At 51.9% G+C, this 25773-nt stretch overlaps 13 protein-coding genes across 13 annotated transcripts; 5 read left to right on the forward strand and 8 right to left on the reverse strand.

Moving 5' to 3' along the window:
* Positions 1–353: 353 nt before the first annotated feature.
* Positions 354–1304, reverse strand: J3458_008892 (uncharacterized protein; the record flags this gene model as incomplete). The annotated part of the gene is made up of 1 exon (XM_007813160.1): positions 354–1304. One exon carries the CDS (start codon positions 1302–1304, stop codon positions 354–356), a length of 951 nt encoding a protein of 316 aa, XP_007811351.1.
* Positions 1305–4387: 3083 nt separating this feature from the next.
* Positions 4388–8219, forward strand: J3458_008893 (uncharacterized protein; the record flags this gene model as incomplete). Its single annotated transcript, XM_007813161.2, has 3 exons — positions 4388–5237; positions 5309–5404; positions 5544–8219. Exons 1-3 carry the CDS (start codon positions 4752–4754, stop codon positions 8217–8219), a joined length of 3258 nt encoding a protein of 1085 aa, XP_007811352.2. The 5' UTR covers positions 4388–4751.
* An 18-nt stretch (positions 8220–8237) lies between these two features.
* On the forward strand, positions 8238–8726 carry J3458_008894 (uncharacterized protein; the record flags this gene model as incomplete). The annotated part of the gene is made up of 1 exon (XM_066119448.1): positions 8238–8726. One exon carries the CDS (start codon positions 8238–8240, stop codon positions 8724–8726), a length of 489 nt encoding a protein of 162 aa, XP_065975243.1.
* A 625-nt stretch (positions 8727–9351) lies between these two features.
* Positions 9352–11759, reverse strand: AOS1 (E1 ubiquitin-activating protein aos1). The gene is made up of 3 exons (XM_007813162.2): positions 11564–11759; positions 11034–11382; positions 9352–10937 (listed from the first exon to the last, which is right to left on the reverse strand). Exons 2-3 carry the CDS (start codon positions 11299–11301, stop codon positions 9583–9585), a joined length of 1623 nt encoding a protein of 540 aa, XP_007811353.2. The 5' UTR covers positions 11302–11382; positions 11564–11759; the 3' UTR covers positions 9352–9582.
* A 1751-nt stretch (positions 11760–13510) lies between these two features.
* On the forward strand, positions 13511–13786 carry J3458_008896 (uncharacterized protein; the record flags this gene model as incomplete). The annotated part of the gene is made up of 1 exon (XM_066119449.1): positions 13511–13786. One exon carries the CDS (start codon positions 13511–13513, stop codon positions 13784–13786), a length of 276 nt encoding a protein of 91 aa, XP_065975244.1.
* Positions 13787–14024: 238 nt separating this feature from the next.
* On the forward strand, positions 14025–14765 carry J3458_008897 (uncharacterized protein; the record flags this gene model as incomplete). The annotated part of the gene is made up of 1 exon (XM_007813163.2): positions 14025–14765. The coding sequence occupies one exon, from the start codon at positions 14025–14027 to the stop codon at positions 14763–14765; it is 741 nt and encodes a 246-aa protein (XP_007811354.2).
* On the reverse strand, positions 14634–16384 carry J3458_008898 (uncharacterized protein). Its single transcript, XM_066119450.1, has 2 exons — positions 15418–16384; positions 14634–15365 (listed from the first exon to the last, which is right to left on the reverse strand). Exons 1-2 carry the CDS (start codon positions 15984–15986, stop codon positions 15269–15271), a joined length of 666 nt encoding a protein of 221 aa, XP_065975245.1. The 5' UTR covers positions 15987–16384; the 3' UTR covers positions 14634–15268.
* A 2434-nt stretch (positions 16385–18818) lies between these two features.
* J3458_008899 (uncharacterized protein) lies at positions 18819–19175 on the reverse strand (the record flags this gene model as incomplete). Its single annotated transcript, XM_066119451.1, has 1 exon — positions 18819–19175. The coding sequence occupies one exon, from the start codon at positions 19173–19175 to the stop codon at positions 18819–18821; it is 357 nt and encodes a 118-aa protein (XP_065975246.1).
* Positions 19176–21288: 2113 nt separating this feature from the next.
* Positions 21289–21654, reverse strand: J3458_008900 (uncharacterized protein; the record flags this gene model as incomplete). The annotated part of the gene is made up of 1 exon (XM_066119452.1): positions 21289–21654. The coding sequence occupies one exon, from the start codon at positions 21652–21654 to the stop codon at positions 21289–21291; it is 366 nt and encodes a 121-aa protein (XP_065975247.1).
* Positions 21655–21737: 83 nt separating this feature from the next.
* On the reverse strand, positions 21738–22769 carry J3458_008901 (uncharacterized protein; the record flags this gene model as incomplete). The annotated part of the gene is made up of 1 exon (XM_007813165.2): positions 21738–22769. One exon carries the CDS (start codon positions 22767–22769, stop codon positions 21738–21740), a length of 1032 nt encoding a protein of 343 aa, XP_007811356.2.
* A 47-nt stretch (positions 22770–22816) lies between these two features.
* J3458_008902 (uncharacterized protein) lies at positions 22817–22978 on the reverse strand (the record flags this gene model as incomplete). Its single annotated transcript, XM_066119453.1, has 1 exon — positions 22817–22978. One exon carries the CDS (start codon positions 22976–22978, stop codon positions 22817–22819), a length of 162 nt encoding a protein of 53 aa, XP_065975248.1.
* Positions 22979–24232: 1254 nt separating this feature from the next.
* J3458_008903 (uncharacterized protein) lies at positions 24233–25220 on the forward strand (the record flags this gene model as incomplete). Its single annotated transcript, XM_007813166.2, has 2 exons — positions 24233–24243; positions 24314–25220. 2 exons carry the CDS (start codon positions 24233–24235, stop codon positions 25218–25220), a joined length of 918 nt encoding a protein of 305 aa, XP_007811357.1.
* A 189-nt stretch (positions 25221–25409) lies between these two features.
* On the reverse strand, positions 25410–25766 carry J3458_008904 (uncharacterized protein; the record flags this gene model as incomplete). The annotated part of the gene is made up of 1 exon (XM_066119454.1): positions 25410–25766. One exon carries the CDS (start codon positions 25764–25766, stop codon positions 25410–25412), a length of 357 nt encoding a protein of 118 aa, XP_065975249.1.
* Between the last annotated feature and the right edge of the window lie 7 nt (positions 25767–25773).

A 25773-nucleotide genomic window follows, 5' to 3' on the forward strand; every position in this document is an offset into this window, starting at 1 on the left:
CGGAAGTAGGGGGGTTTGATACCAGAACAGGGACCTTATGGCATAATTGGAGTCAAGCTAGGCATTGTATCATCACTTGCTTTTTTTTTTATATGCGTTGCAGAAGCCGGGGTGAAGTGTGGGCTGGGCTGCATGTATTATTGGAGAAGATGGGGTGAGGCAAGCGAGTTTCTATACGGGACAAAGAGAGGACAAGAGAGGTAAAGTGAAAGCTTGGAGAAATGGTCGGGAACTGATAGATGAGATACCATGTTTCAATACCTGGATGTGCTAATATATCAAAACGCTATGCCGTGCAGTTACACCACGCCCGTCCCTATGTCCCAGGTTCATGTAATCCAGAGAATACTTTGTCAATCATCTTCATCTGACGAATCGTCGTCCCCTCTCCTCCTCTTCTTCTTCTGCTCCACGACCTCCCCCTTTCTCCTAAACACGTAGCTCCTCGCGCTCCTCTCCTCCCCCTTCCACCCGCCGCCCACCTCGCCCTTTTTATTCCGCACGGCGCCCAGCGTCCGCGCGTGCCTGTAGCCCGGGTACGCGGCGGCCTGGAACCGGAAGCTCCTCTCCACCTGCAGGCCCGAGTGGCGCCCGAGGTCGCGGATGTTCCAGAGCGTGTAGGGCTCGCCCTCGAACAGCGTGACGACGATGCTGCCGCCGGGCCGGAGCGCGCGCATGGCCCCCTTGAAGAAGGACACCAGCAGCTCCTGGTTGTACCGGACCTGGCGGTTCACGTCGGTCGACTTGCCGCCCACGTGGGGAAAGTTGAAGAGGACGGTGGAGTATACCGGGCGGGTGAGCGAGGCGGGAAGCTTGGCTGCGTCGATGTTGTAGAGGAGTCTGTTGTTGCTGCGGGATGCCGAGGGGGGGCTTGCGTCGTTTGGCGCCTTGCCGTGCGAGTCGGTGCTCTTCTCGTCGTCGTCGGTACCTCCCGCTTCGTCGTCGTCCTTGTCCTGCTGGGCTTTGCGGAGCCCTGTTATGACGGATATGTTGTCGTCTACGGACGGGTACTTGCCCGCCAGCTCTTGATGGTCCTGCTCCAGCACGGTGGCGGTGACGTCGACGCAGCCGTGGTGTCGGATTATAGACGCCGCGAAGCTCAGGTCCCCCTCGCCAATGAGCAGGATCTTGTCCTCGGGGTGGAAGGGGATGACGGGCGCTTCGTGCTGTTGCTGCTGCTGCTGGCGCGGCTTCTTGGGGGCTTGCTTGCTGGGAGTGGTGCCGGGTCGGGCGTGCAGGGTTGGTTTGGGCTTTTGCGCCTTGGGGTGTTGGCGCTGCAGCTTCCGGCGCTTCGCATTGGCCATCGGTCAATCGGTGTCTGGGGAGTACGGCGAGGTTCAGAGCGTATGGTGTTGCGACAAGTTTTATTTTTTCCCGTGTGTTGTTGGTAGAAATCGATGCCGTCGTTGGGGGTGTAGGTCGAGATGAGGTCACTTTTTTTTTTTTTGGGACTGTGACTTACAATGCTCGGTACGGCTACGGAGTACTACTAACTAATCTGCGGCGGTCCCCTGTTGACGGGTGATAGGTGGGCGCCGGAGCGGATCTCACGTGTGCTGCGGGACGGTCCAATCTGCTTGCTCCGTCTGCCTGTCCAATAGAGAGCGGCGGCGGGAGTTTGAAAAAAAAAAAAAGAAAGGAACTGCGGCTTCGGGTCATTGGCGTTGCCGCTTTGGGATGCGTACGGTCGCACATTAGATTAACTCCGCAAAATCCCGCCAAATTCATTTTTACACTTTAGGGTTATTACTCTTTTTATTAAAATAAATCTTATCAAAATCATAAAAAATTAAGTTTTAATATTTTTAAATATATTTATAAGTCTAATAATTTATTATATTTTTTATTATTTTTTTTATTTTTTAAGTTTTTTTTAAAAATAACCCTAAAATAACCCTAACCCTAATATATAATTTTTAATAGTAAAAATATTTTAAAAAATTAAAATAAAATAATTATGAATTTTTATAATAAAAATTATATATTATATGATTTTAAGAGAATTATTTAAAATTATCTTATATTTTTTTAAGTAAATTTTAAGTAGTAAAAATTGATTTAGCAGGATTTTGCGGAGCTTAGCTAATGTGCGACCGTAGATGCGTGTATATTGTGCTGTGTTTGTTGTCAGAGTTGGAAATTAAATCCCAAGAGTATATTCAGAAGGCTTGATTAATAATATGTGAAGTGGTGCATTGGATTATTTTCTTAATTTGTTTTCCCATCTTGATTTATTTTAATAATTACTGAATCACTTGTGCTCGTGGCTGGCTTACATCTGAGCGGGCCTATCAGTGGTTGACATGGCATGATCGTGACAACAGAACGATAGACCACGCAACAGCGGTCGAATCCTGTTGAGCAATGCAATTCCTGCTCCATCATCCAATAAATCATACTTGAAACCCAAGACGGATCAATGGCTTTGATATTGATGCAGCCGCATCTCGAGTTATCCAACACCCACATTACGTACGGATCACTAGTACCTGTGCCTTGGCCATCAACGGCTCCTTCCCAGCCAACAGCAGCCCCCCCGGTTGAAACACAGACGACTGGGCCCCCAGTCAGGCGACTCCCGCATACATTGATTGGCTGCCGAGCCTGCCGCCCGCGGGCACTAAACTGATTCGGTAAGAGATGACTTGGGTTCCCTGTCATTGATTGGTCCGGAAAAGAGGATACTCCGGGGGCCGCAAAGTTCTGTCGTACCCCTAAACTCTGTCATGGCTCCGGGGGTGCAAGTGACAGCGACGACGAGTGAAGCGTCCCTAGAGGCTCTCGAGTGCGACATGAGGGAAGGGAGGGAAAGCGTAACAGTGTAAAGCCAGCCACTACATGGGAATTGATCTAGGCAGCGAGGTGCGGTCGCAGGACGTGATGGCAAAACTTTGAGTGCGTCGTGTGGTGCTAGTAGAACTCTGGTGCCGAAGACGGCTAGACTGCGAGGCTGTATGTAATATACATGCCGGTATCCTGGATCGTGATGTTTGCGCAGAAGGCGGCCGTACATCAGTGTCGTGACATGTGTGAGCAATTCAAGTTATTTTTTTTTAACCTTGGGCACAGAGCCACTCTATTGTCAAGCAGCCTTTGTGCGACGACTTTGGGCAAATTCGGAACCTGCTTTGTACTTGAAGACTGGCGTTTCAACACATGATGCGGTACCTGCATCAGGTCCAAGACCAAAGAGCTTGCGCCTGCTTCCCCCCCCCCTGGTGCGAACCCGTTTGACGAACAGTCTCACAGCGTTGGAATAATATAGTGTAGAAAGGTAGGATATGCTGCTTGGAGTCTGGCCCAAAATTCGTCTATGTGCTGCGTAACGCGAGGCGGGAGTTGCGACATGTGCAGCAAAATGGTTCGTTTGAATAGCGCCGCTGCGTCTCAGATCAGCCCTGCTGCGCGTGCGCTTGTTCCAAGGACGTCCTACAATACTCCGTAGATTATGTACCTGTGTATTCATAATGGTGCTAGTAAATTAGAGTTGCTCTACTTCGTTTTCCTTCTTTGTGGTGCTGGTCGAAGAGGGCGGATCGTTTGTTTTGCAAAAGGCTCTTTCGGACTGGGCATCAGGTTTTTTTTCTTTGCCTCGCTGCGAGACAACAGCCACATCAGGTTTCCCTGGATGTAGATATTCACTGCGAATTCCCTAATAACACAGTGACATGATTGCCATTGATTTTTGCCTTTTTTCTTCCGTCATCGGGCTGCTTGTTGTGTAGCCTCGTCGTTGTGATTCAGGGTGGCGAGCAAACCTGCAAAGTGTAGACAAACGCTCCCGCTGCCGTGGCCTCGACGACTGCCAGGCTGCACCAAAGGCCCTTGGACCAGGACGCTAGTGAACATGTAGCGGCGACCAGGGAAGTATACGTCCATGTGCTAAAGAAGAAACGGACTCTTATATTTAGCCCTCGGTCTTTATTTCGCACCGGCAGAGGCCAGTCTGCGTTCTTGCGAGCTTTGTATTCGACAAATCGGCTCCCGCGCTGCGGTATCCCCTAGCAGCCTGATACACGACGATTGGTGCGGGTCCCCATGCTCCAGGAGGTACCCCGGCCGCCCCCGGTACCTCGTCGAGTCCCGCAGACGAGGCCCAGTTGCACGCGTCGAGCGACGCAGCCAAACGCAGCAGAGCCAGACGCAGCCGGATCCTCGTCCGTACTGGCCGCCAGCCCAAAAAAGGTCCCCGAAAAGGTCACACCTCGTCGTTTTCTTCTAATCATCTATTCTTGCAAGTCACCGCCATCCACGCCCGCCGCGTCTCGCATCACCATTGCACTCGGCAGAGTCTTGAGCGGCAGTGCATCGAGACGGCTCTCTATTTCTTTTAATCATCTGCCTTGGCGCTGATTGACGGTCGGCGCTGTGTGTTTTTGGCTCACTTGCACCCGGTTGGCTGGGGCAAGGCTTTTGCTCTGCCTGGGCCCTTCGGGAGACGCCAACTGGTTCGCCAACTGGTTCCCTCTCACACTTTCCACTTTGGCACACATTGAACTTGACTTCTTTGGCCGCACCTGCACTTGAGCGGACCGACATACACACACACATCCGCATCCACATACACATACACTCACACTCACACACACACCACACATCTCTCATAACCTCACCACCCGCATCCTTTTTTTTTTAATCGTTTGCCATACACCCCTTTAATATCTCTCCACTATCATCGTCTTCTCCTCCTCCTCCTTCTTTCCCTGCCTCTCACCACCTCAGATACATGATCCGGCTCCGCTGCTTCCGCCATGGCAGCTGAGACTTCGTCGCCCGCGCGCGAGCCCGCCACATCAACCCGTGGCCGTGGCAGAGGCGGGCGAGGTGGCCGTGGTCGAGGTCGAGGAGGTGGTAGAGGCGCCTCAAATGCTGCCTTGTCAAAATCTACTACTGCCTCTCGTGGTCGAGGAGGCACGCGCAGGGGGAGAGTAAAGAACTTCTCCGACTCGCGTGTACAGGCCGCTTATGAGCGCCAGCGCGACCTCAAGGCTACCTATCAAGCTGTTGCTTTTGCCCTCAAGCCTGCCCTTCAGGAGCTTGCCGAGCGTAGTGTCGAGGAGATGCTGCAGAAGCCAGACTGTTACAAGCAGGCCAAGGAGTATCAGCCCATTGTCCAGCAGCTCAAGGAGAAGCTTGATAATAAGCTGCGCGAGTGTGACCGTCGCCTGGAGTGCGATCTCAACCTCGCCGAACACAGCTTCAATGCCGATAAATATGTTGCTGAACAAGAATTCAAGGTTCGTTTTCCCTCTTCAGCCTTGTTTCCTATCCGTTTGGGACGCTTGCCATGCTAACACGCACTCTGCAGAATGCTCTCAGTGACATAATGGAGCAATACTACGAGGGCCAGGAGAATCGCTTGCGCATCCTCGCCGCCCTTCATTCCAAGGATCTACCCGTCGATGTAAGACTTCATCATACTAAAGCTGTCATTCTTATTATTTTTTTTTTTCCCCAACTTTTGTCCCCTCCGTTTTATTCCGTCATCCCCCTCTCCTTATCCTGAGTGAATATCATCGCTGACGCCACTCCCCCCTTATTAGGTTGAGGATGAACAATATGATTTTCGCGTCATTAGTGACGCTGAGCTTGACAACGACTTTGGCATTTATGAATGCTACAAGAATGGCCATCTCGTTCCTTATCCCTCCCGTGTCGCTGGTACTGAAATGTGGAGAAAGGCCCGCGACCCCGAAGCCTCTGTTGCTACACCCAGGGAATCGTCGGCAGCTCCCACACGAGGTAGAGGCCGTGGTCGTGGCGGCGCTGCCAGTGGCATTAAGCGCAGAGCTGTTGACCAGCCAGATGGCCAGTCAACACCAAAGAGATCGACTCGTAACGTTGATGATAGTCAGCTGCTCGCTCCCGCACCCATTGCCCCAGCCCCCATGAAGGGTTTGCTCGCCTCGGCTGCCAATGTCGACAAGGACCCTGAAGGCACGCCGGGAGAAGAAGAATCCGTTCCCGCTTCACCAGAACCGCCCCTGCTCAATGGCAATGGGTCTTTTATCAGCCGTGCTCTCAGCAGGCAGCAGGCTCGAGAAAAGAGCCCACCGTTACCCAAGAATATTGGGGAGCCGGATGAGCACGGCGTGCGTACCTACAACCAACGACCGTCAATGCGGGAGAAAGGTATTAACAGTCGAATTCTCGCACCCCACGTTGTTTGGTTTGAGGACTGGGAAATTGGATTCAAAGACACGTCCAATGATTCCACAAAGGGCCACACTCGCGCCAAACGAGGCAAATATCTCGACACCCCCAACAGTAACGGAATCCACTTTGACCATTGGTGCAACGCATATGATTACTCTACCACGACTCCTGAGGACTTTGATCAGGAACTGGTCAAACGATACGGTGTACATCCAAAATATGGCATCTTTCTTCCCACGAGTACAAACGACTTCGAGGAACCACAACCTTACGTCATGCCAGGGAAGCCCGTGGTATACATCGCCAACCCATCTGGTCGGATATCACACGCCTCTAGGGGATTCCAATCGACAACGAATCAACGTCGATCGGAAGAGTTGCCGCTGAGGGAGAAGATGAGGGCCAATCTGCGTCGATTTTGCAAAATGGCCGAGATCGACTCTGAGGACATTGACATTGCTGAGTTTGTTCGATCCAATGATGCGCTTCGAGCCAAGTCTCTGGGGACAGCCGAAAAGGAGTTCAATTCAAGACCTCAATTCTCCGAGACGACATCCGAGGCAGATGAAGGCGAACCTACTCCGCCACAGGAACCCGAAAAACCCGACGATAGCGTCGCGGACTTGTCTGTGTTGGTTTACGCATCAGCCTATGTCACGGCTAAGGATGTCACCCGAGCCGCTCCGCCCACACCCAAGCCGGCACGTTACGATGCAATTCGCGACGTCTTCACTGACTCGAAGCCAGACCCTGCTCCTGCTCCCGCAAGCACCGGGCTGGGTCTCAATCTCCTTGCAGAATTATGCGACTTTGAGTTACGCCCTTCCAGCTTGGACGGTCCTGTGGAACGCACGTCTGGTGTTTCAGTCGCAGACTCGGATTTGCGGGCCACGATAAAGCATGAGGAACCACCTCCCATCTCCTCATTCTCTCATGCACCTATGAATCCAGGGCCCAGCCAGGAGCCGTCTGCACCGTATACGCATAACCAGCAGTCAGACCGTGTGACGCTGCCTCCAGTCAATTCTGTTCATGATCGTTCAGCATATCCTATTCCCATACCACAAGGGGCCGGCCACAGAACAGACTACAAACCCTCTGCTCCAGCTCCCCCGGCACCACCTATGCCTGACCATGGAAGTTATTATCCGCCTCCGGGTGGTTCTTATCCACCTGGCCCTCGTGAACCTCACGTATCGAGTGGTCGACCTATAGAACCAGGCTATAATCCTCGTCGATTGAGCAGCTACGGATCCGAAACTACCCAACCACCGGCATATGGCAGCACGTATTGGCCTCAAAAGCCTTCCTCTGCTGGACTAGCAGGACCTCCATCGGTTCTCCCTCCAGCTGGTGCCTCTGCTCCTCCTCCGGCCCCTCAAGGGTACCCGCTGCCTCCGCCTCCGTCGAGTTCAAGAATGCCTTTCTCCCAGTCTATAGGCGCAGAACCTCTCCCGCCTTTGCGACCATTGCGTCCGACGGAACAGCATTGTGAGTCGAATTTGCGTAATAGCACTCATAGCTCTTACTGTCCGCCTCCTCCACGATCCTACCAAAGAGGATATCCCCTGCCGGAAGCCCATCAGCCTCTACCGTCCCTGCAGCCTATACATGGAGAGAGGGTTCTTCCAAACCCACAACAGAACAACCCTCCCTACATGGGCTCTCCCCCGCCGCCAGCGGGCTACGCGTCTCAGATCATGTCGCCGACATTCGCCAACGCCCCGGGTCTGCCGGGGCCGCTGGGTCAGAGCCCACCGGGAACACCTCATGGTGGACCTCCCGGCTCGATACATCGACACAGATCGACGCCTTCCGGCTCTTCAGACGCCGGATCGAACAAATATCGCAAGCTACAACCGGCTCCGGTACCGGCTCACCGAGCATGGTCCAACAAGCCGGAGTTGAAAACGATCCCTTACGACCACAAGGAGACTGGCTCTTCAGCTGCCCTACCCAGTTCTGGTCCTACCCAGATTAGAGGGTGGAATGTGAATCAGCATCGCAAACGAAGCAAGCAGGACAAGGGAGACCTTTCGAACGACAGAGACGAATCTAGATAGGATCCGGATCGTCCACGGATGTCCAATGCTGTGTCGAATCAGCCGAAGTATAAATCTATTCGGTTCCTGACGCCGCAGGTGTTACGGAAGACATTGCCAGCCCTCTGCCCTCGAAACGAGCCTGCGCACCAGCCGCGGCCTGAAGCTAAAATGGTGGCGGCCCAGATGCCTGCCGACCCTGCTGAGCTGAAAAACGTGTCTATGTATGGCTTCGGCGCGATACCAAATCTAGAGGCGTCGGCGACTCCGGAAGAGCCTCTTAAACGTCGTCTCCGGCCACGAAAGGAGAGAAGTGAGTGCATAGAAGCACCCGATGCAGACGTCTTCATTGTCAATGTTAGACAAAGAAGCAACGGCGGCCAGCGGTCGTCCTCCATCAAACTCAAATCCAAGCCACGAAAAACTCCTAACCGCGACCACAGGTCGGTTAAGGCGAAACCTGGCTCCAAATATTTACCCATCGAGATACTTGACAGCGAAAAGAAGGCTGCCAGTTCTGATACATAATCACAGTCAAAGGTTTTACGCTCAAAAAGGCAAAAAGCCGCATCTTGACTCATGTACTATTTTTTGCCAGCACACATTGCTGGTTTCTTTCGCATTTCATCTACAGCCATATGTTTCATTATTCTCGGCCACGATACCCTCCGTGTCTTTTCTAGTTCTTTTGAGGAAGAATAAAGGAGTACCTAATTCTACCGTTTTTTTTTCAACTGGTCCCTGGTCCTGTGGCATACAACGGCGTGGGGTATTTTTTTTTTTCATCATTTTCTCCCTTATTCATGCTTATAGTCATTCCTGCTTGTCGTTTTTATATCTTTTGCTAGCCAACTTGTATGAATATATCTGTTGCGTACGCCTCGTCTACGGAGGTGGATGGGGCTGCATAGGGTATAGGTGCATTGTCATGTGCGTTGATAGATGAGCCCCTGATAATGAATGAATAAAAGTTTTACCTTTTGACACATGATATTTACCTTTTGACACATGATATGTTCCCTTGCTCTGTTGGAGTGTGTGCATACTATGTGAATGCAATGGTGATGGATGTCGTGATGCCGCATGCGTTGTTGTCTATGCAATTTTTGCAAATGGGACATTATATAAAAGGACATTCCTTTGTTCATTCTCATCCAGCAAGAGGTGTTGTGTCTTTAATTCTATAAAGTGAACAAGTGCAGTCAAGTGTTGACACTATTAAGGCGAATCTAACTTGCCGAAGCACGGTGCTATCCTTCGCATTAAGCCAGTTATATATACAAGGTATTCATTCTTCTCATTTCACCCCCAGATGAATGCACTCCTTTTCTTTTTCCGAACCAAACACATCATGATGAAATCTCCTTCTCATATTATCCACGCCCTATGCAGAGGTGTTTCCTTGGGGAGCTTCGTTTGATGTCTGCTTTTCCGTGCCCGGCGCGCCTTGGGTCTGCTGGGCCTGCGCGTGTGCCGGCTGTGCGGCGGCAGCAACAGGCTGCGCTCCTGCGTCCACGGCGCCCACGCCGTCCGTCACGGCCCCGGCCATATCGACACTGGGCATCGGCACGGCGGCAGCGGCCCCGGGAAACGCGACGTCCCCCGCGCCAAACATGTGCATATCCCCGGGCACCATGGGGTGCGCGGCGGCGGAGGCGGCATCGGCGTTGGGCACGGATAGCAGGCTTGCGCCGAGCTCGAGCTCCGGGTGGAGGGGGTACATGGGGGCCTCCATGGTGTTGCCGTCGAGGATGACCATGTTCTGGATCGGCTGCTGCGACTGGCCGAGCACGTTGATGACGTCCTGGGCCAGCTGGCCGCCGAGGATGGCCGTGACGGGCGCGATCTCGCTGCCCAGGTTCTGGAGGAAGCTGCGCAGGAACTCGGGCCGCAGCGTCTCGCTGGGCAGGCTGAGCGCCTTGTGCTTCTGGGTGGCGATCTGGGTGAAGAGCTTCAGGTCCTCCCTGTTGCTGGGGAGGCGGTTGCCCTGGAGCTGCTTGAACTCCCAGAGGGCGCGGAGGCAGGACAGCGCGGGCGTGACGGATCTCAGCCGCCGCTTGGACGAGGTGTACTCGCGCGGGAGGACGGCCACGTCGCTGGCGAGGAACCACGTCGAGTAGAGCTCGCGCTTGCTGACGGATTCGATGGTTTTGCCGCCGTCCCGCTTGGTCTTGACGTCGGTGATGGAGCGGGTGCGCGACTCCTGCTTGGGCGTCGTGGACACGTTGCCGGCCTCGCGGGAGATGATGTAGTCGTGCTCGATGAGGTCGCTGAAGATGAAGCCGTACATGCCGTGCGTGCCGGCGGCGTAAAACGGTCGCCCGTTGATGCGCGTGGCCGTGTTGATGATGTGGAACGTGCCCGGGTCCAGGTCCGTCGCGATGACGATGTCGTAGGCGGCAAAGTAGCTGGGGCCCTTTGCCGTGACGCTTTCGGGGTCTACGTGCACCTGGACTCGGGGGTTGAGCTTGCGGAGTGCGTGACTGGCTGCCTCGGCGCGGTTCTGGCCGACGAGGCTCTCGCCGCCCTCGGAGAGGAAGAACTGGCAGCCTAGGTCGGCTTCTGTGACGGATGAGCCGTCGAGGAGGGTGATGGAGCCGACGCCTGCGAGGACGAGGTTCTTGGCGACTTCGTGGGCGAGGCCACGCATGGTTATGAGGAGTATGTGCGCGTTTTGAATCTTTTCCTGGGCGGCGATGCCCCAGAGACGGATTTGTCTGTCATAGAGGGCGATGTCATCTGTTCCCTTCTTGTCAGCATACGCTTATTGTGTTTGGTTGATGGGCAATTTTTTCTTCACAGGGTGCAGGCACGGGGAGAAAGAACGGCTCGTACCAGAAGACACGGTATTCGTTGGCATTTGCATCGGCAGGCCATTCGGCATCATCATGGGTAACATGAATGTCCCATCTGCCATGGGGACGCTGCCCAAGCTCGGATCTGGCATGAAGGACTGGCCGGCCATCATGGCTGCCACGGCCTCGGGATTTGCCTGGCCCAGCAGGTTCTGGTCAAACACGGGCATGGCTCCGTTTGATTCCATGTTTTGCAACGGCCCAGCATCAGCATCTGCGCCGGTGCCGGCGTGGTTCTGGTGGTCCATCTAGCCTTGACTCGACTCGATGGATACGTGTATTGTAGAGTGTAGAGACTTCTTGTCTATGTGATAATTTCTTCTCTTCTTCTAAAAAAAGATGGTGAGTTTACTAGAAAGTAAAAGGGTGATGTGTGCTATGCGCACAGTGATTAGGTGATGGTTGTTTGTGATGGTGCTTGAAGGATGAGTGAGAGCAAGGTGAGGATGAGATGAGGTTGGGCTGAGATATTTGGCAGCACCGAGGTGCGCAGTGGAATATACAACTGACTGGGGCGGCAGAGATGCTATGTATTGATTAATGTAGGCGAATTGAAGTGCTGCCGGGCCTGCGCAAGCTGTCAACGGACACGGGGCGTCGCGAGCTCATTCATTTTGGAGACTGAAATGTGACGTTTTGGCGTCTTGTTACTTTGGACCCTGGCGACTCACAATGACACTTACGGCAGTGGTTCCGCAAAGTCAAAGTGCGTTGTCTGGTTGGCTACTGTGCTGACATAAGAGGGCTGGCTGTGATTGGCGGGCTCATGAGTCGTTTTCAGCCTGCATGAGCTCGTTGATTTGTGTATTCCGGTTTTGATGAGCATGGAGTGGCTTCATTCATCCAGTCAAAAGAACAAGACACAAATTGATGTATGAAGGACATTGGGGGGGATTCATCGGAGTTAGCCTTTCACAGGTACCGGTTACTTCTTCTCGCCTCTTCTCATCCTTGGGTACACTTTGCCTGCTACTGCCCCTCGCTGCGCACAAATGCACAATAAATGCACAAATGCATATCCATGGTCCATTGCGACGTCCTTATGGTTTGTGCGTTGATAGATATCCTTGTCAGGGATTGAGGATTTTGTCGATTGGAGCCAACTGCTGAGCCAAGGCTCGACTTGTTGTTTCTGTCCAATGTCCACAGACAATAAATTGATTGAGGCCTTTGTACATTTCCGCGGACCATTCCATCAGTCCATTGATGATGTCCAGCCCGCGAAACAGCCGGGTGCCGCCTCAGCCAACTAAAGGCCAGCGGTGGACGCTCTGGCCTTTGCTCTTCTGTTCTTAAGACGTCTCGCTTCCTCGACCCTGCTTGGCCTGGCTGCTGGCTGCGGGAACCAGACTGTGAGCAGACTCGAGACCAACTTGACCCCAGCTATAGTCCCCTCAACTCCACCGCTTGTTGCGACACGGGATTTCCGAAGTGGATTAACGTCTGGTCCTGTATGATCCCGACAGACAACTCGCTGTCCTTCTGGCCAAACACTTCGAGTGCATACACTTCGGCCACCAGTTGACCACCTCCCTCACCTGACCTGGCCGCCTCCGGATCATCGTGCCTTTGTAACCGGACCTGGCCATATTGTTTCACGCCCCTCAGCTGCCTTCTCATTCCTGACCTTGCATCGACATTTCGGCCTCTTCTCCCGTACCGTTGCCTCATCCGTGGCCCATCCATCACCTTTGCATCGCTCTTCTCCGCCCGCGCCCGTCGTCGGATCCCAAGGCAGCCACCAGCAACCAGCCGCGACGTCATTTAATTGATGGATACTTGACCCTGGCGCCAGCTAGAGCACCACAAGCACCACTAGCACCGTTTGACCACAATCCGCCCAACCCCATCAGTTAGTTGGATCTTTGGTACCGATTTGACCCGTTGGCCATCCCACTCGAGACCGACAAAGACCACTTCAACATCCCGAACCACCCCAACGAGCATCAAAGCCCTGATAAAGCGCCCTCACCATGGCCTCCAGATCGGGGGCCGGCTCTGGCGGACACCGTGCAAACCCAAACCCCCCTCGAGACTCCCAGGAAGACTTCCCGCCGCTTCCTCTTCCTCGACTACCGTCGTTGCGGACGTTGAGCGGCGAGCGGGAACGATCTCGACCGGCTTCACCACCAAGTGCCAGCGTCAGCGCCAGTGCTGCCGCCGCCAGCCCAGCGGCGGACTCAACGGTCGACAACCAGCCAGATACTGGTCTGCGGCGGCTAGAAGAGCCGAGCGCATCCGCAACCTAGACGACAGAGCCCCCAGTCTGGACGACTTGGAATCCAACTCCATGGACCAGTCGTGGTCCTCCACGAACCGTCGCCAGCCCAGACTACGTTCCCCTCGATACCGCTTCGCACCATCGACGACCCAACCTGGACGAGCTGGACCAGACTCTGGACGAGGCCAACTCGCAGCTTCGCACGCTACTCGACATGACAACATCACATCAACCTCATGACGCCTTTCCTCCGATCAACCCTGTCGCCCACTATTCGTCCCCACGACTTTCCCGACGACAATGTACGAAGCAAGCGTCGGAAGATCGATTCGAACAGACTAGTGCCGAGTTTCAAGGGCTTCCGGTATGGCAAATACGGCCAGGTTGAACCGGGCCAGCTGCAAATGGAGATTGTAAGCTGCGACGGCGGCATGTTCTCCAACGAGTCGTCCTACGCCGCCGAGAACATCCTCAAGGAACGACAGTTCGGTATACTGCACCAAAGGCAATAGATGTAATATTGTGCTGCGACACCAAGGCGCAACCGTCTTCACCCTTGAAGAACTCGTCATCAAGGCTCCTGCTTCCATGAACTATTCCCATCCGTAGGCACATCCCACTCGCCATCCTTGCACTCCGTGGTTGCCTTGACATTCACTGACAAATCAGTTAGGGTACGCGAAGGCATGGTCTTCATCTCCATGAACCAAGACGACACCCTCAGCCGCACGGCCCAATACCAAATCCAATATGTTCTCCTCCAACCGCATCACCTACGACGACCACACCACCCGTCACTCCTTCGACCGCGACCCCACGCCCCGACACATCGTCTCCATCCGCCACCACAACGACGGCACCACCTCCACACGCGTTCGTCGCTCCCTCTATCCCTCCCACTCTTACTCCCACGACCACGATGAGGACGACCACCGCACCCCCGAAATGCCCCAGGAGTTTTCTACAAACCAGCCCGACTTCCGCATTACCACCGAATGCACTTCGGATGAAGAGGACTACACTATGCCTCATATCCTGCGCCGCACACCCAACCGCATTGGCTCCTTGCCTTTTGAAACAGAAACCTCTGATTCCGAAGAGGGTCCCTTCACAGATGACTTTACCGAATCCTTCCACCGCCAAATCCATCCTCCGTCGGGATCCTCGACATCCCATCCATCCCGCCCGACCCACTCTCATAGCGAACGTCTCTCCGTCTCCCTGGCAGAAGCATGGGACGCCCACGCCTCGGCTACGCAAGAAGCCATTCGCGCCGTAGGCGGCGAACTGCTCGTCCCCCACGCCAAATTCTTCATTGAAAAAAAGAAGTCAAAGTGCACCATCCGATTCGACCCCCCTGTTTCGGGACGCTTCATCCTCCTCAAGATGTGGAGTTCGCACCATGACGTTGCGAGTAACATAGATATCCAGAGCGTCATGGCAAAGGGGTACGCTGGACCACGATACTTCCCGTCGGTGGAGCTTAGTTAACAATCTTGGCGGTGACCAAGATGAAGAAACGGCTACCAGCTGACCCTTTTGGGGATTTCTTTTTGACTTGCATATTTTTACCTTTTGACCTTGGGAGCATTTGTAAAAACGGGTTCTTATAGATGAGACGTATGAACGGATATGGCGTCTGAGCTTCTGGCATTGAATGATTGTCGATTTGGGTACATTAAAAAATTCTATGACGAAACCGTCTGGTAGACTCGTCTATCTACAGGCAAGGACATGGCCAGGTATATGTACGTGTAGTACGGACTGCATGTGGGAAATACACACACCTTATGAGCTTGACCACGTTTAACACCTTGCCGTAATCTATTCATGCTGACCGGTATCAAGGATACGAACCAAGAGCTATTAAACAAAGAAGTGAGCCATCATTGCGAATCCACCAAAGCTACGTCTCTCAACACTCCATATTGACCCAGTTCACAAAGAGCCTCTCTCTGAAGCAAGACGAGATGAATATCCGGTGACTTTTACAGTCAGACGGAACCATGACCTACACTATGCGCACCAACCAAAACACTCGTGGGCGGCGCCAGTGCGACTGCCAATCCACAAATAGCAGCACCAAAGATGCTGAGAAGGCATTAGCATCGAAATCGGCTTATTCTCACTCAGTTCCACTAACATATTGAAATGCACCATTCCAATGGCGAATACCGTTCCGGGAACGTCGGTTTGCATCGAGACAATAAATGCTCCCCCTATTCCTACAAACCAACTGGGGGTTATATTCCTGTTTAATAAGTTCCGGTCCCATAGCCCTCCCGAAATGTGAGGATACAGATTTCCTCTGGTATCGACCAGGCTTGATGAGTCATGGTCAATGTAGTCCAAGCTTGACCAGCCAACGACCGCGATTAGGACCAGCATTATCAAGGTGAAAAAGACGCCACGAAACACGTACAGAGGATCCAGACGAGCCTTGATTGTGCGCAAAAGACCATGGCTGAACATCAAAACTGCCATGAAACCAGAGATCAGACCGGCAGCCGCCTGAACAGGGTAAATGGCCCAGGCAGTGTATCCACAAAGAATGCCTTGGATGCTGCACTCCTCTCTACCTGCCTGATCCCTGGCCTTTTTCCACGCGACCAAAGATGCTACGCAGAGGACAAAGTTTGTCACGCTGTAAAGCGCAAGGAACATGAGGAGTGCAAATGTGGTTGTGCTCCTCGTGCCCGACGGCGTAGACATTCTAGAGGCGTTGGACGGTAGAATGGAAAAAAAAAAAGGGCGGGGGGCCCAGGAACGAGGCCACGAAGGCTCCCGGAAAGCGGCCGATCACGATTGGTGAATGAATGATGTATTGATGCTGTAGCCTATGTATCGTAGAAAAAATTCGAGATGCGGTCAAGTAGCGAGGATTGCTGTCGATGAATATGAGGGAGCGATAGAGGCAAAAGAAGCCGAAGAAGACGTGACTTTGATTCGAAACATTCAAGTTGCGATTTTTCCGGTCTCGTAGCTTTGTGAGCCGTGGTTCCTTCCGGCACACTCGCCATCTGGACAAGGCGGGAAGGAGCCATATAAATATAGAAGGAGCACCCCTTATCTTCGTCTTTTAACAACCCAAGTATAAATTTTGGTACAGATATCATCACCCCACGATTACTTGATTTGATTCTGCGTCTCGGAGAGTGATATCCTCGTAGCGATGTACGTTCCTGCTACAACCGCTTCTTCACGGGCAGATGGCAAGGTGTGGATACAACCCAGCCTGCGTGTAAGGCGAACTCGACCAGCAGAGTCCCTGTCCTGCCAAGAAAATGAGCCACTCAAAACGGAAATGTGAAGAGCAACGTCTTGGCATTTTCCCCATCACCGTCCCGAAAGACATCAACATGGTATAGTAGCACGCTGATAATGTTGGCCTTGATGATAGATGAAGGAATAGAGAAGAGTTGCACACTGTCGTACCTGAATAACTTGGTATGGATTTCCCTTACAATTATGGATAACCTGCTTTAAAGGTCTTGACTTGAACTGCGTTGTTGAATGGAGTAATTCGGACATGATGTGTTTGAATTAGTTCTGAAAAATGGTCTACATGATGACTTTTCCAATATTTTGCACTCGGAATGGTACATGAGCGTTCTCTGTGCGACTTTACCCGATGAATATAACTCTCACTCCGAGAAACTAGTTGCCGAAAACGCAGGCATAATACGACATGTCTTGATAGGAAATATGCGGACTCTACCATGTGACTTTTCTAGCCGTGAATATTTGTCACTACTTTATTTACAAAGCAGCCCAAGACGCTCTTTCAAATTATCGCAGCAACGCCTGCAACCAGCGCACCAGCACGCCAAATATTGAAACTACCCGTCGCCGCAGCAGCAGCGCCCCTGCTCGACAATGTCGTGGCAGTTGAGTCGGTTCCAATAGTAGCCGTGGTCACCAACGTCGTAGTGGCAATGGCGGTGAATGTCTGTCCATTGCTGGTCCAAGTAGAGGTGTACGGCTTGGCAGTGTAAGCCCAAGTCGTCTGTTCAGGGGCCGAGCCGCCAGCGACAACGGCAGCCTTCGCAGTGGCCGTGTATGTCTGGCCGTTGCTCGTCCAGCGTGTACGACTTGGTAGCAACAGCCGTGGCCTGGGTGGCCGAGGTTGAATCGGACTGAGAGCCGCCATTGCTCAAGACGCCGCCGACAGGGCCGCCGGGGGAAGATGTGCTGTTAGGAGCTTCCATTGCAAACCAGAGAAAGCCTCAAAGGTATTTCCCGTCTTGGGGGCATTGATGGCGCCGATCATGCCTACGAAGCAAATCAGCCTTACTGCTGAGAAACTTCAAGCTTGTTGAATAGGCTCATACAAGAGACGTACCCTCTTGGCAGTGATTAGCCTGGCCACAGTAGAACCAGATGGGCTTCGTGTCCTTGACTTCAATGATGGTGGTGGTTTTTGAGAGAGACTCGGTGGTAGGCAAGAAGCCGGAGAGAAGCCTCCTTCAAGGGGATGGCAGGGATCGTTGAAGGACGATTGAGTGACGGTGTGGTTTTGGGGAAGTAGCGAAACTAGATCTTGGTGCCGACGGCGGCTTCAAAATTGGACGGGTTGTATAGGAGTTTGCCGTTCGCACCGACTTCTACTTTGATGGTTTTTGCCTCTTGGGCGGCGATGGGGGAAGCTGCCAACGCGAGAACGGCGATGAGCGAAGAGAGCCGCATGCTTATAATAATATTGGCCGGGAAGTGTGTGAGAAGGAGTTGTATAAGTAGGCCTGGGAGGCTTTTCCTTGATCGTGATTGACAAGAGGACAAGGAAGAAAGAGGGCATTTCAATTTATATGACGACCCGACCTCCAGCCATATAAGCAGAACTTGAAATCGCTTCCTCTTGATTTCGAGCTGACTTGCGTAGATTTGTTTGAGTAAACGCCACGACGACGACTCTATTAGCTAAAACTCCAAACATCGACCATGTCTGTCAGCCCAACCAGGCACTTGGATTCTCCTTGTAGCTATTCCGGAAGACGGCATTGCCGCCACCGCTTGCAATGTGGGTATAAGTCTGCTTGCTCTCCGAATCAGCGAGCAAGTGCTTATTCGGCTCAGCTACCGGTGGTTGAGCTTCCAGACGACAGACTGACACTGCCTGGCCCGGCCGCAATCAGAGCGTCGTTACACACAAGGAGCAAGACCGGCAGAAGCTTCTCCAGGTAGGCTGGGGGAATTTATCCGCAAATTGTTGGACTGTGAGAAGCCAGGTCCCTACTAGTTGAGGCGTGGACTATGCATATGCTAACCGACACCAAGCCCCAGAGGAAATACCCGAAACCGCCATTTACTCAAAGGAAACCAATGGCTAATTACAAGGATAAGAAATCATATTGAAAAGAGACACACTTCGAGAATAGGCGTCGTTGGCCAGGGTAAATTTGCCCTTTATGTGGGTGGCACTGCGCCTCTCGGCACGGTAACCAGCCGCGCCATGAAATGATGCCAGGAGGACGGAGCTTGAGAGGCGGCAAATTAGGCGCGAAGAACAAGGAATGATTCTGGAAAATGACAGTACCGCCTTGTTCGTTATTGTCTGAACATTTGGGAGCTATAGATCGGCGCAGGGGCCGCTCGTCCCGACTTGGGCTCTGCAAAATCCTTCAAATGTCGCGATGAACTGACGACTGGAAGATTAGAAAGAGTTCCGAGAGAAGATGGGTGAGAATTCTTCCTTGTGCTTCTTTCTTGGAGATATTTTAAGGAAGGTTCAGAGTTCATGAGCCGGGAATGGCGTCGGGCGTCACGATAGTACCCCTGGAGACATTTCGTCTCTTTTATTTGGATGCCGCGATTGGAAGGACGGCAAAAACAACCACCAAGTGTGACAGGTGTCGTGAAGCCTCGAAAAAGTTCACTCCAGGTCAAGCCAGTCAGCGCTGTCATCCATTCCTATAGACAGCCCCTGCTTGCTATAAGGCTGAGGGCCCAGAGTTAAGCCACTTTGAAAACCCGCCAGTCCGCACGAGCCGCGGTTGGAACCGCCAGTTTCAGACCTGGCAACGGGTGTTATTTATAGACGAGAAGTTTTTTAACAGCATGATTCCATTGGCGACTGATTTCGTTGTGGTGATGTATTGTGCAAAGTGGATGAAAGTTGTGGGTTTTACAGACCGGGAGGTTTTGCGTCGTTCTCATGTATCCAGGAAAGAAAAAGTCGGTAAGCTCAGCTGGCCCTTGAATGTCTAGTATCACGCGTCGCGTTGGTTCTTTTCTTTTCCTATCGTTATGCCTCGTCCTCGTTTGCGGTCCCAGTGCTTGGCAGTGCTTGGGGAGGCATATGACAGGTCGCCGGCGTTGACGTAGAATCAACAACACTTGCCATGGCACTTTTAGCCAATTCCATTTTCGGATAGTATTCCTGATTGTATGCAGAAAGGCTTCTTTTCCCGCGTAGTCTCTTGAAAGAGGTGCTTGTGAGGCGCTTCTTCCTTTATGAAAGAGGGTAGATGTGCTTGAGTTTCCCAGGTATTGACTTGCACCATGGTTAAGATCTCACATGCCCAGAAGTTGACTTCGTAGTAGCAATGTCACTGCACTCGCAGTAGAACCTTTACACATGATTCAACGTCCATCATGCCCGCCTCAAGAGGTGAGAGCACCTACTGGCTGCTGTATTGGGAGACAAGCTCGAAGAAACAGAAGCAACCATAATGCGTTTCGAAGAACTAATCTCGCCCCTCGTCAGCTGTCCCGATTTGTCATCGACGCTCATTGTCACATTGTCACATAGAGTCCTCTCGTGTCTGCACCAGCAACTTGCGTAACAACGCCAGCGTATATCGGCGACCAGAGACCATCCTCTTCGCAACATCTGATTCGGTCATCTTCACCTGCGCGTGCATCGTAAGTCTTCTCAGGTTACTTTCCATGTGACATGAACAACTCTGCTCCAGTTGAATTGGATTGAATCGACGAGCAGACATTTCTGTCCGCCGTGCCCACAGAAAAGGAAGACCAAGTTAAGTGCTTTATCTGGTTGCAACTATTCATACTTCCTTTCTTTAACAGCCATGTCATCGAATATTCCTGCGCAATGTGTACTGCTGGCACAGTGTATGCGTGCGTGATCGTCTTGCTCCATATTGTCTCTCTTCTCAGCCGCAGGCTAGAAGCAGTACTTCACCTTGCTGACAACCTGGTTTTCTACAGATAGAGGCAAGCCGAAGGGATGTATGCCCGTGACTAATGAGAAATTTGATGCGTACATTTCTGGTCCTCCTGCAGCGGCTCTGCGTAGGGATTGCGGTCTTCTTTACCTTCCGGATGTTTTTGGAATCTGGCAGAACAGCAAACTCATGGCAGATGGATCCGCCGCCAAAAGCTACACTTGCGTCATCCTCGATATATCCAACGGAGACGCTTCAAGTCAAGCAATTCCAAGTTTGTCGATGTTTCTCTCTGGTTAAGAGAATGGCGACAATCCGCATACATCTGAGCATGTTGATCCAGTTGTCCTCGCCGGAATACAGATGATGAGAGAGCTCGGGTTTGCAAGGATCGGAGCTGTGGGCTATTGCCTTGTAACAAAGGTGAAATAGACTCATCTACTCCCTCCTTTCTACCCCGTATACTTGGAAACGCTTTTGCCTCAGCAAACTGCGATAGTATGTCGATCGTCACTGTGCCAGTAGTATCAGCTGTGCCTAACCTTCTTGGTCTCGAGGAAACAGAGCTCTCTGCTTTGTCTGGTCCTATCTCCATGGTCGCTGCTGAGCACGGTCCTGCATTTACCAAGAGCCGCGCTACAGGACGGAGGATATCCCGCGCAAGTCAAAGTAGCCCTTCCAGATCAGCGTCTTCTCAGGCGTGGAGCACGAATTTGCGGTCCGTGGGAATCCTAGGATAAAAGCGCATTGCTACGCCAAAAACCAAGCTTTCTTCAGGCTGTGGCATGGTTTGATTGTCTTTTGGGGGTGGCTGATGACACAGCTCATATATAGCCTAGCATTTGGGTATCTCGATGTAGTTTCTTTGCAGTTGACAGCTCCTTCTTTTGTCATTGAGGTGTCTTAATGGACGATGGAATTCCGGGTTTCTGTCCGAGTGTTAATGCTAGGTAGCAATTACTAGATGAATCCACAAGGGCCATAACCGTAGCAGTCATCTCTTCAAGACGTTGTATCGTTTCGTCCGCTTTCGCGCTTGGCAGAACATTTCTCTTCGATTTTTCCCTCCTATTGTCGACAAATACCTGCAGGGCATCTCTCTCCACTTCACCCAGTAACTTGATGCTTGTTCTCAGAAGTTTTTTATCCAAATACCTTCTTGTCTCCGAATGCCCGCCCAGCCATATAACTTGCACCCTCATACGGCATGGGAGCCATGTGAGAAATTTGGTACGTATAAATGGGTAACCACACATCGTCAGGATGGCGTTGCATGGTCTAGCTTGGTCAAAACAGCAAAGTGTACTTCACCCTATACCGCATGCTCTACACAGTTTACTTAGTACGGGCTGATCCCTCCGTATACAGCAACAAGTTGCTCCCATGATACGTGAGTGCCATAGACTAGAGCAGACACCAACCGAGCATCGCACACCGCGCGATGCGGCCGGCTATAGGTGCACCGGTGAGTAATTTCAGCCTGTACAGTGCCGAGAATGTCGGAAAGAGTTGTTTTCTGGGCGTCAGACGGCATTGACCTCCTCCCCTCATCCTCAAACTCTCGCAAGCAGCCGCGAACAGCGTCTCTAAAGTCAATAATGACCTGGTTTTCTTGGTCCGGCAAGGCGGGAAATGTGATAAACTCAGGTGAAACAGCCAGACGCTCCAACGGTGCAGTAGCAGTCCGACTCCAATCGATGACACCCGTCAAGTTGTACTGGTCGTCGAATAAGAGGTTTCCATAGTGAAGGTCGAAGTGGCAGAGAGGAAAAGGTCCGCGAACCCTGTCCTCGACAACGATATGCGAGATGGCCGTCTTCAAAACCCAGCAGGCGGCCTTCCACTCTGCGTCATGGGCATGTTTTTCAAGAGCCTGCCGGTTTTGTTCTTGTCTGAGCTCGTAGAACCACTCCAGGGATGTCTGGGTGCGTGGCGTGGCCAATGAATCAGTATCCCACTCGTATGGGATGATCCGTGGTGGCTCATTGCAGTTTTCACCGCACCATATTCGCCCAAGCTCATCAAAAGTCAAGTTTTCCAACTGGAACAAGACGTTTGCCAATTGACGCACAACATGTGTTATGTATTTAGCCGGCACTTCGCTCGCAATGGTTGAGCTGAGGATCCGACCCTTCAGATGCTCCATCAGGAGGCAAGGGAAGCCAAAGTCATTTGCTGGAGAGGTGTCAAAGGCGTAGACTCGTGGCACTGGTATAGTCGTACGGATATTGAGTGTTTTCATTGTTGCGATTTCACTCAGCATGCTTATCTTGTGCTCTTGGGCATGAGACGGATCCGCGGGCGTGTGCTGAATCCTCGCTATCCAATCGACATTGTCGGAGAAGGCGACCCGTAGCACAAGATTGTTCATCCCGTGTGCAAGGAATTTTGTATCGATGGAGCAAGTGATTGCCCGATCTAGACTGTCACCTTGAGCCCGGCGTGAGAGAAGAGCCACCTCTTGAAGATATGTAAAGTTTGCGGTACCCAGACGGTGAGAATTTGCTCGTGAGCCTTGTTGGCGCGGGCATTCAGACTGTCGGTTGCGGCCCAGCCTGGGCCTAGGGGAGTAGCTGTCATAATGGCGTTATGTTTGAGAAACGCGAATGAGAAACGGTTCTGTGCTACACCGTCATCAAGAGAGAGTTTCAGGGCAGGCCATCTCGTTGCAATTGGAGACATGTGCCTTGACAAGATCAGGAGGGAAGAGAAGAGAATTAGCCCAGAGATGAAGAACCAGGGGGGGAAGGCAGCCACGGAGACTTCAAATGCCCCGCGCCAAAAAGGCTGTTGAGTTGAGTTGATGCAACCATTCCGAGTCTCCCCTGATGGTGAATGTTGACAGATCCAAAATCTAAGCCACGATCTCGGTCCCGCCGCCTCAACCGACTCCACCACCCGGCCAAGATTGTGCGTGAAAATGTTGGCTTCTCGTGACAAAACTCTCCGCCTTGCCATAATTGCATTCGCAAAGCATACAAATGAGGATAGGATATCGGGATGGCGAGTACTGGGCTCTGGGTAGTCTGACGTAGGTGAATTGGGAAGTGTGGATTTTTCTAGTACGTCGTTGATGAATCCTGTCCGGGGTGTCGACACCCGTAGACCGGTCGTATAACGTGAGTTGGCATGAGCAGAGCCTCCAGTCTCAAGTAAAAATAAACCAACGCAGCGCCCTGACCAAGATACGCTGAGCAATCGATTGGCTCCATCCTTATTTTGTCAGATAGGCCAATTTGAAGAGTTCCATGTATAGAGTATGCTAGAATGCTGATTTGTGCAAGGCAGACATATCTATTTAGAGAAGCAAAGTGATCCTAAAGGCCTGCGCTCTGGTTCTCTTCGTCATCAGCCATAGGCACATCTACGCCTCCCAGCAACTATTCATTTAGTTCAGTACCCTAGAGATTGTATCCTGAGAGATGCACTTGCTAGGTCAGGTCAAACGGTGTCTTCTCACTCTTCAGCTATGAAGATGAATCATAAGCTCTCGCCCCCCCAAAGAGTAAACCGTTTGCACAACAAGCAAACGGGTCCTTTTAATAACACTAGTCTGGCCCCTGTATACTCGTGTTTGTCACCAAGGATAACCCGGTGCCGGTTTTGCCCAGCAGTCTTTCACTGTGCCATGTCCAAGTGAATGTATTCGTGGCACCGTTTGGGAACAAGGGCATGGACATGTGCAAACGCGGAAAGAAGCAAACCCTCTTCTTAATATTTAAACTGGTCCAAATCTCACCTTCGATCCCGTCTGTACATCATCAGACCGTCTTATGTCTCCAGTAACAGATACGCACACCACATCAGAAAACCTCAAAGAGACGAAGACTAGCAATGTATTCAGCGTACGTACCTCTTGTGTTTATGAATGAGTCTTATCGAACCTGCTCTTGTGCCTGACTAATGATACGATAGGATTGCTAGTTCCAAGCCCTATCGGTTCCTTGTTGGCCCTCAGAGGCGCAAGTTCACGATTCATTGTGCAGTCGCTGCGAGAGTATCTCCCTATCTCGAGAAACTGGTCAATGGAGATATTAAAGAAGGAAGTGAAAAGCAAGTGCAGTGGGAGGATGTGGATGAAGAGACATTTGTCTGCTTCTGGCAGTATGCTTACACGGGCGACTACGATATTCCCAGGGAGCCAAAAACACCAGAGGTCGCAATTGAAGATGAAGGCCAAGGTGGGAACGAGATGAAAAGCCCTGAAAACACAAATGAAGCTTGTGACGGTGTGGATGTCGCAGCATTCGAAAGAAGCACCAATAAAAAGGTCCGGCCTTTCATGAGTAAGGAAATAATGAAGAAGAAGTGCACCAAAAGAAAGTTGGCCGAAAACCCTCCGGAGGAGGCGATAGCGGAAGAATGCTGGATGGAGGCAAAGTTTGAGCCGCCATCGAAACGAAAGCAATTGTGGGAAGTCTTCACAGCTCTCCGGTTAACCAGCGGTCATCAAGTCGTGCTCAACCCGGAACAGGAGAGCCAGGGACATGACTTCGACGCTGGCGATTTACTCTGCCACGCGCGAGTATACGCTTTTGCCGACTGCTACGGTATTTTCGAGCTGATGGAGCTGTCTTACGATCGAATTCATCATACTCTGTGCAACCTCGACCTGCGCACCGAGACTCTGGCCGATATTATAGCCTTGGTGCATTACTGCTACGAAACGCCGGCTCCCCCCGACTTGAAGGAGCTCGTTGTGCTCTATTCTGCATGCAATATCGAGACACTTTGGGTTGACGAGCAGTTCCAGCATATAATCGAGACCCATGGCGATCTATCGCGGGCTGTTATTGCCTCATTGCTTGGCCGTCTTGACTAAATGGCCTCATGTGGCTGCCATGAGTGGCCCACTATGAGACTCTGGAACTTGGCATCTATCATGTAGTTGGGTTAAATTGAATAATAAAAGAGGAGATTCGTGAGGTTCGGCCCAAGGTTCAGGAATTGGAAGTCAAAAAGTAATAGTTGTGTCTGAATCCTAGACTTGGCCCGCGAGATGAAGTCGGACTTACTCTTTATATTGGCCAATAGGGAGTAAGCTGACTATTACAAGCAAATGTCGAACATTGGCAATATATCTTGCTTTCCATTCGCGGCAAACTCGGGGCCAATGATGCAACTCCCGCTCTTTAATATCTAGCAAACCGCGGTCGGTGGGTATAAATATCGCAAGACTAGCGAGACTGTTTGTTAATATAGATGACAAGACATGAACCACGGTATTCTTTGTACAAGGCTGCTGTCTTTGAGCCTCATCCTCGTAGCCTCCCCATGCGTCGACTACATTCTCCCCGCTAATGTCGACAGTAATAAGTGCCAGCTTCTCTTCCCCTTTGACACACAATCCCCTCACATCACCAGACATCCGGACG

The sequence above is a fragment of the Metarhizium acridum genome (assembly GCF_019434415.1).
Source record: "Metarhizium acridum strain ARSEF 324 chromosome Unknown scaffold_141, whole genome shotgun sequence".
In the NCBI taxonomy this organism is placed as follows: domain Eukaryota; kingdom Fungi; phylum Ascomycota; class Sordariomycetes; order Hypocreales; family Clavicipitaceae; genus Metarhizium; species Metarhizium acridum.

What these genes read in the sequence shown, in the direction of transcription:
- AOS1 (XM_007813162.2), bottom strand. Translation starts at nt 11,301, where the DNA reads ATGGACCACCAGAACCACGCCGGCACCGGCGCAGATGCTGATGCTGGG. An exon ending in AACGAATACCGTGTCTTCTG is followed by an intron (nt 10,938 to 11,033) that starts GTACGAGCCGTT and finishes AGAAGGGAACAG; the next exon opens with ATGACATCGCCCTCTATGAC.
- J3458_008898 (XM_066119450.1), bottom strand. Translation starts at nt 15,986, where the DNA reads ATGTCTACGCCGTCGGGCACGAGGAGCACAACCACATTTGCACTCCTC. An exon ending in GGAATGGTGCATTTCAATAT is followed by an intron (nt 15,366 to 15,417) that starts GTTAGTGGAACT and finishes ATGCCTTCTCAG; the next exon opens with CATCTTTGGTGCTGCTATTT.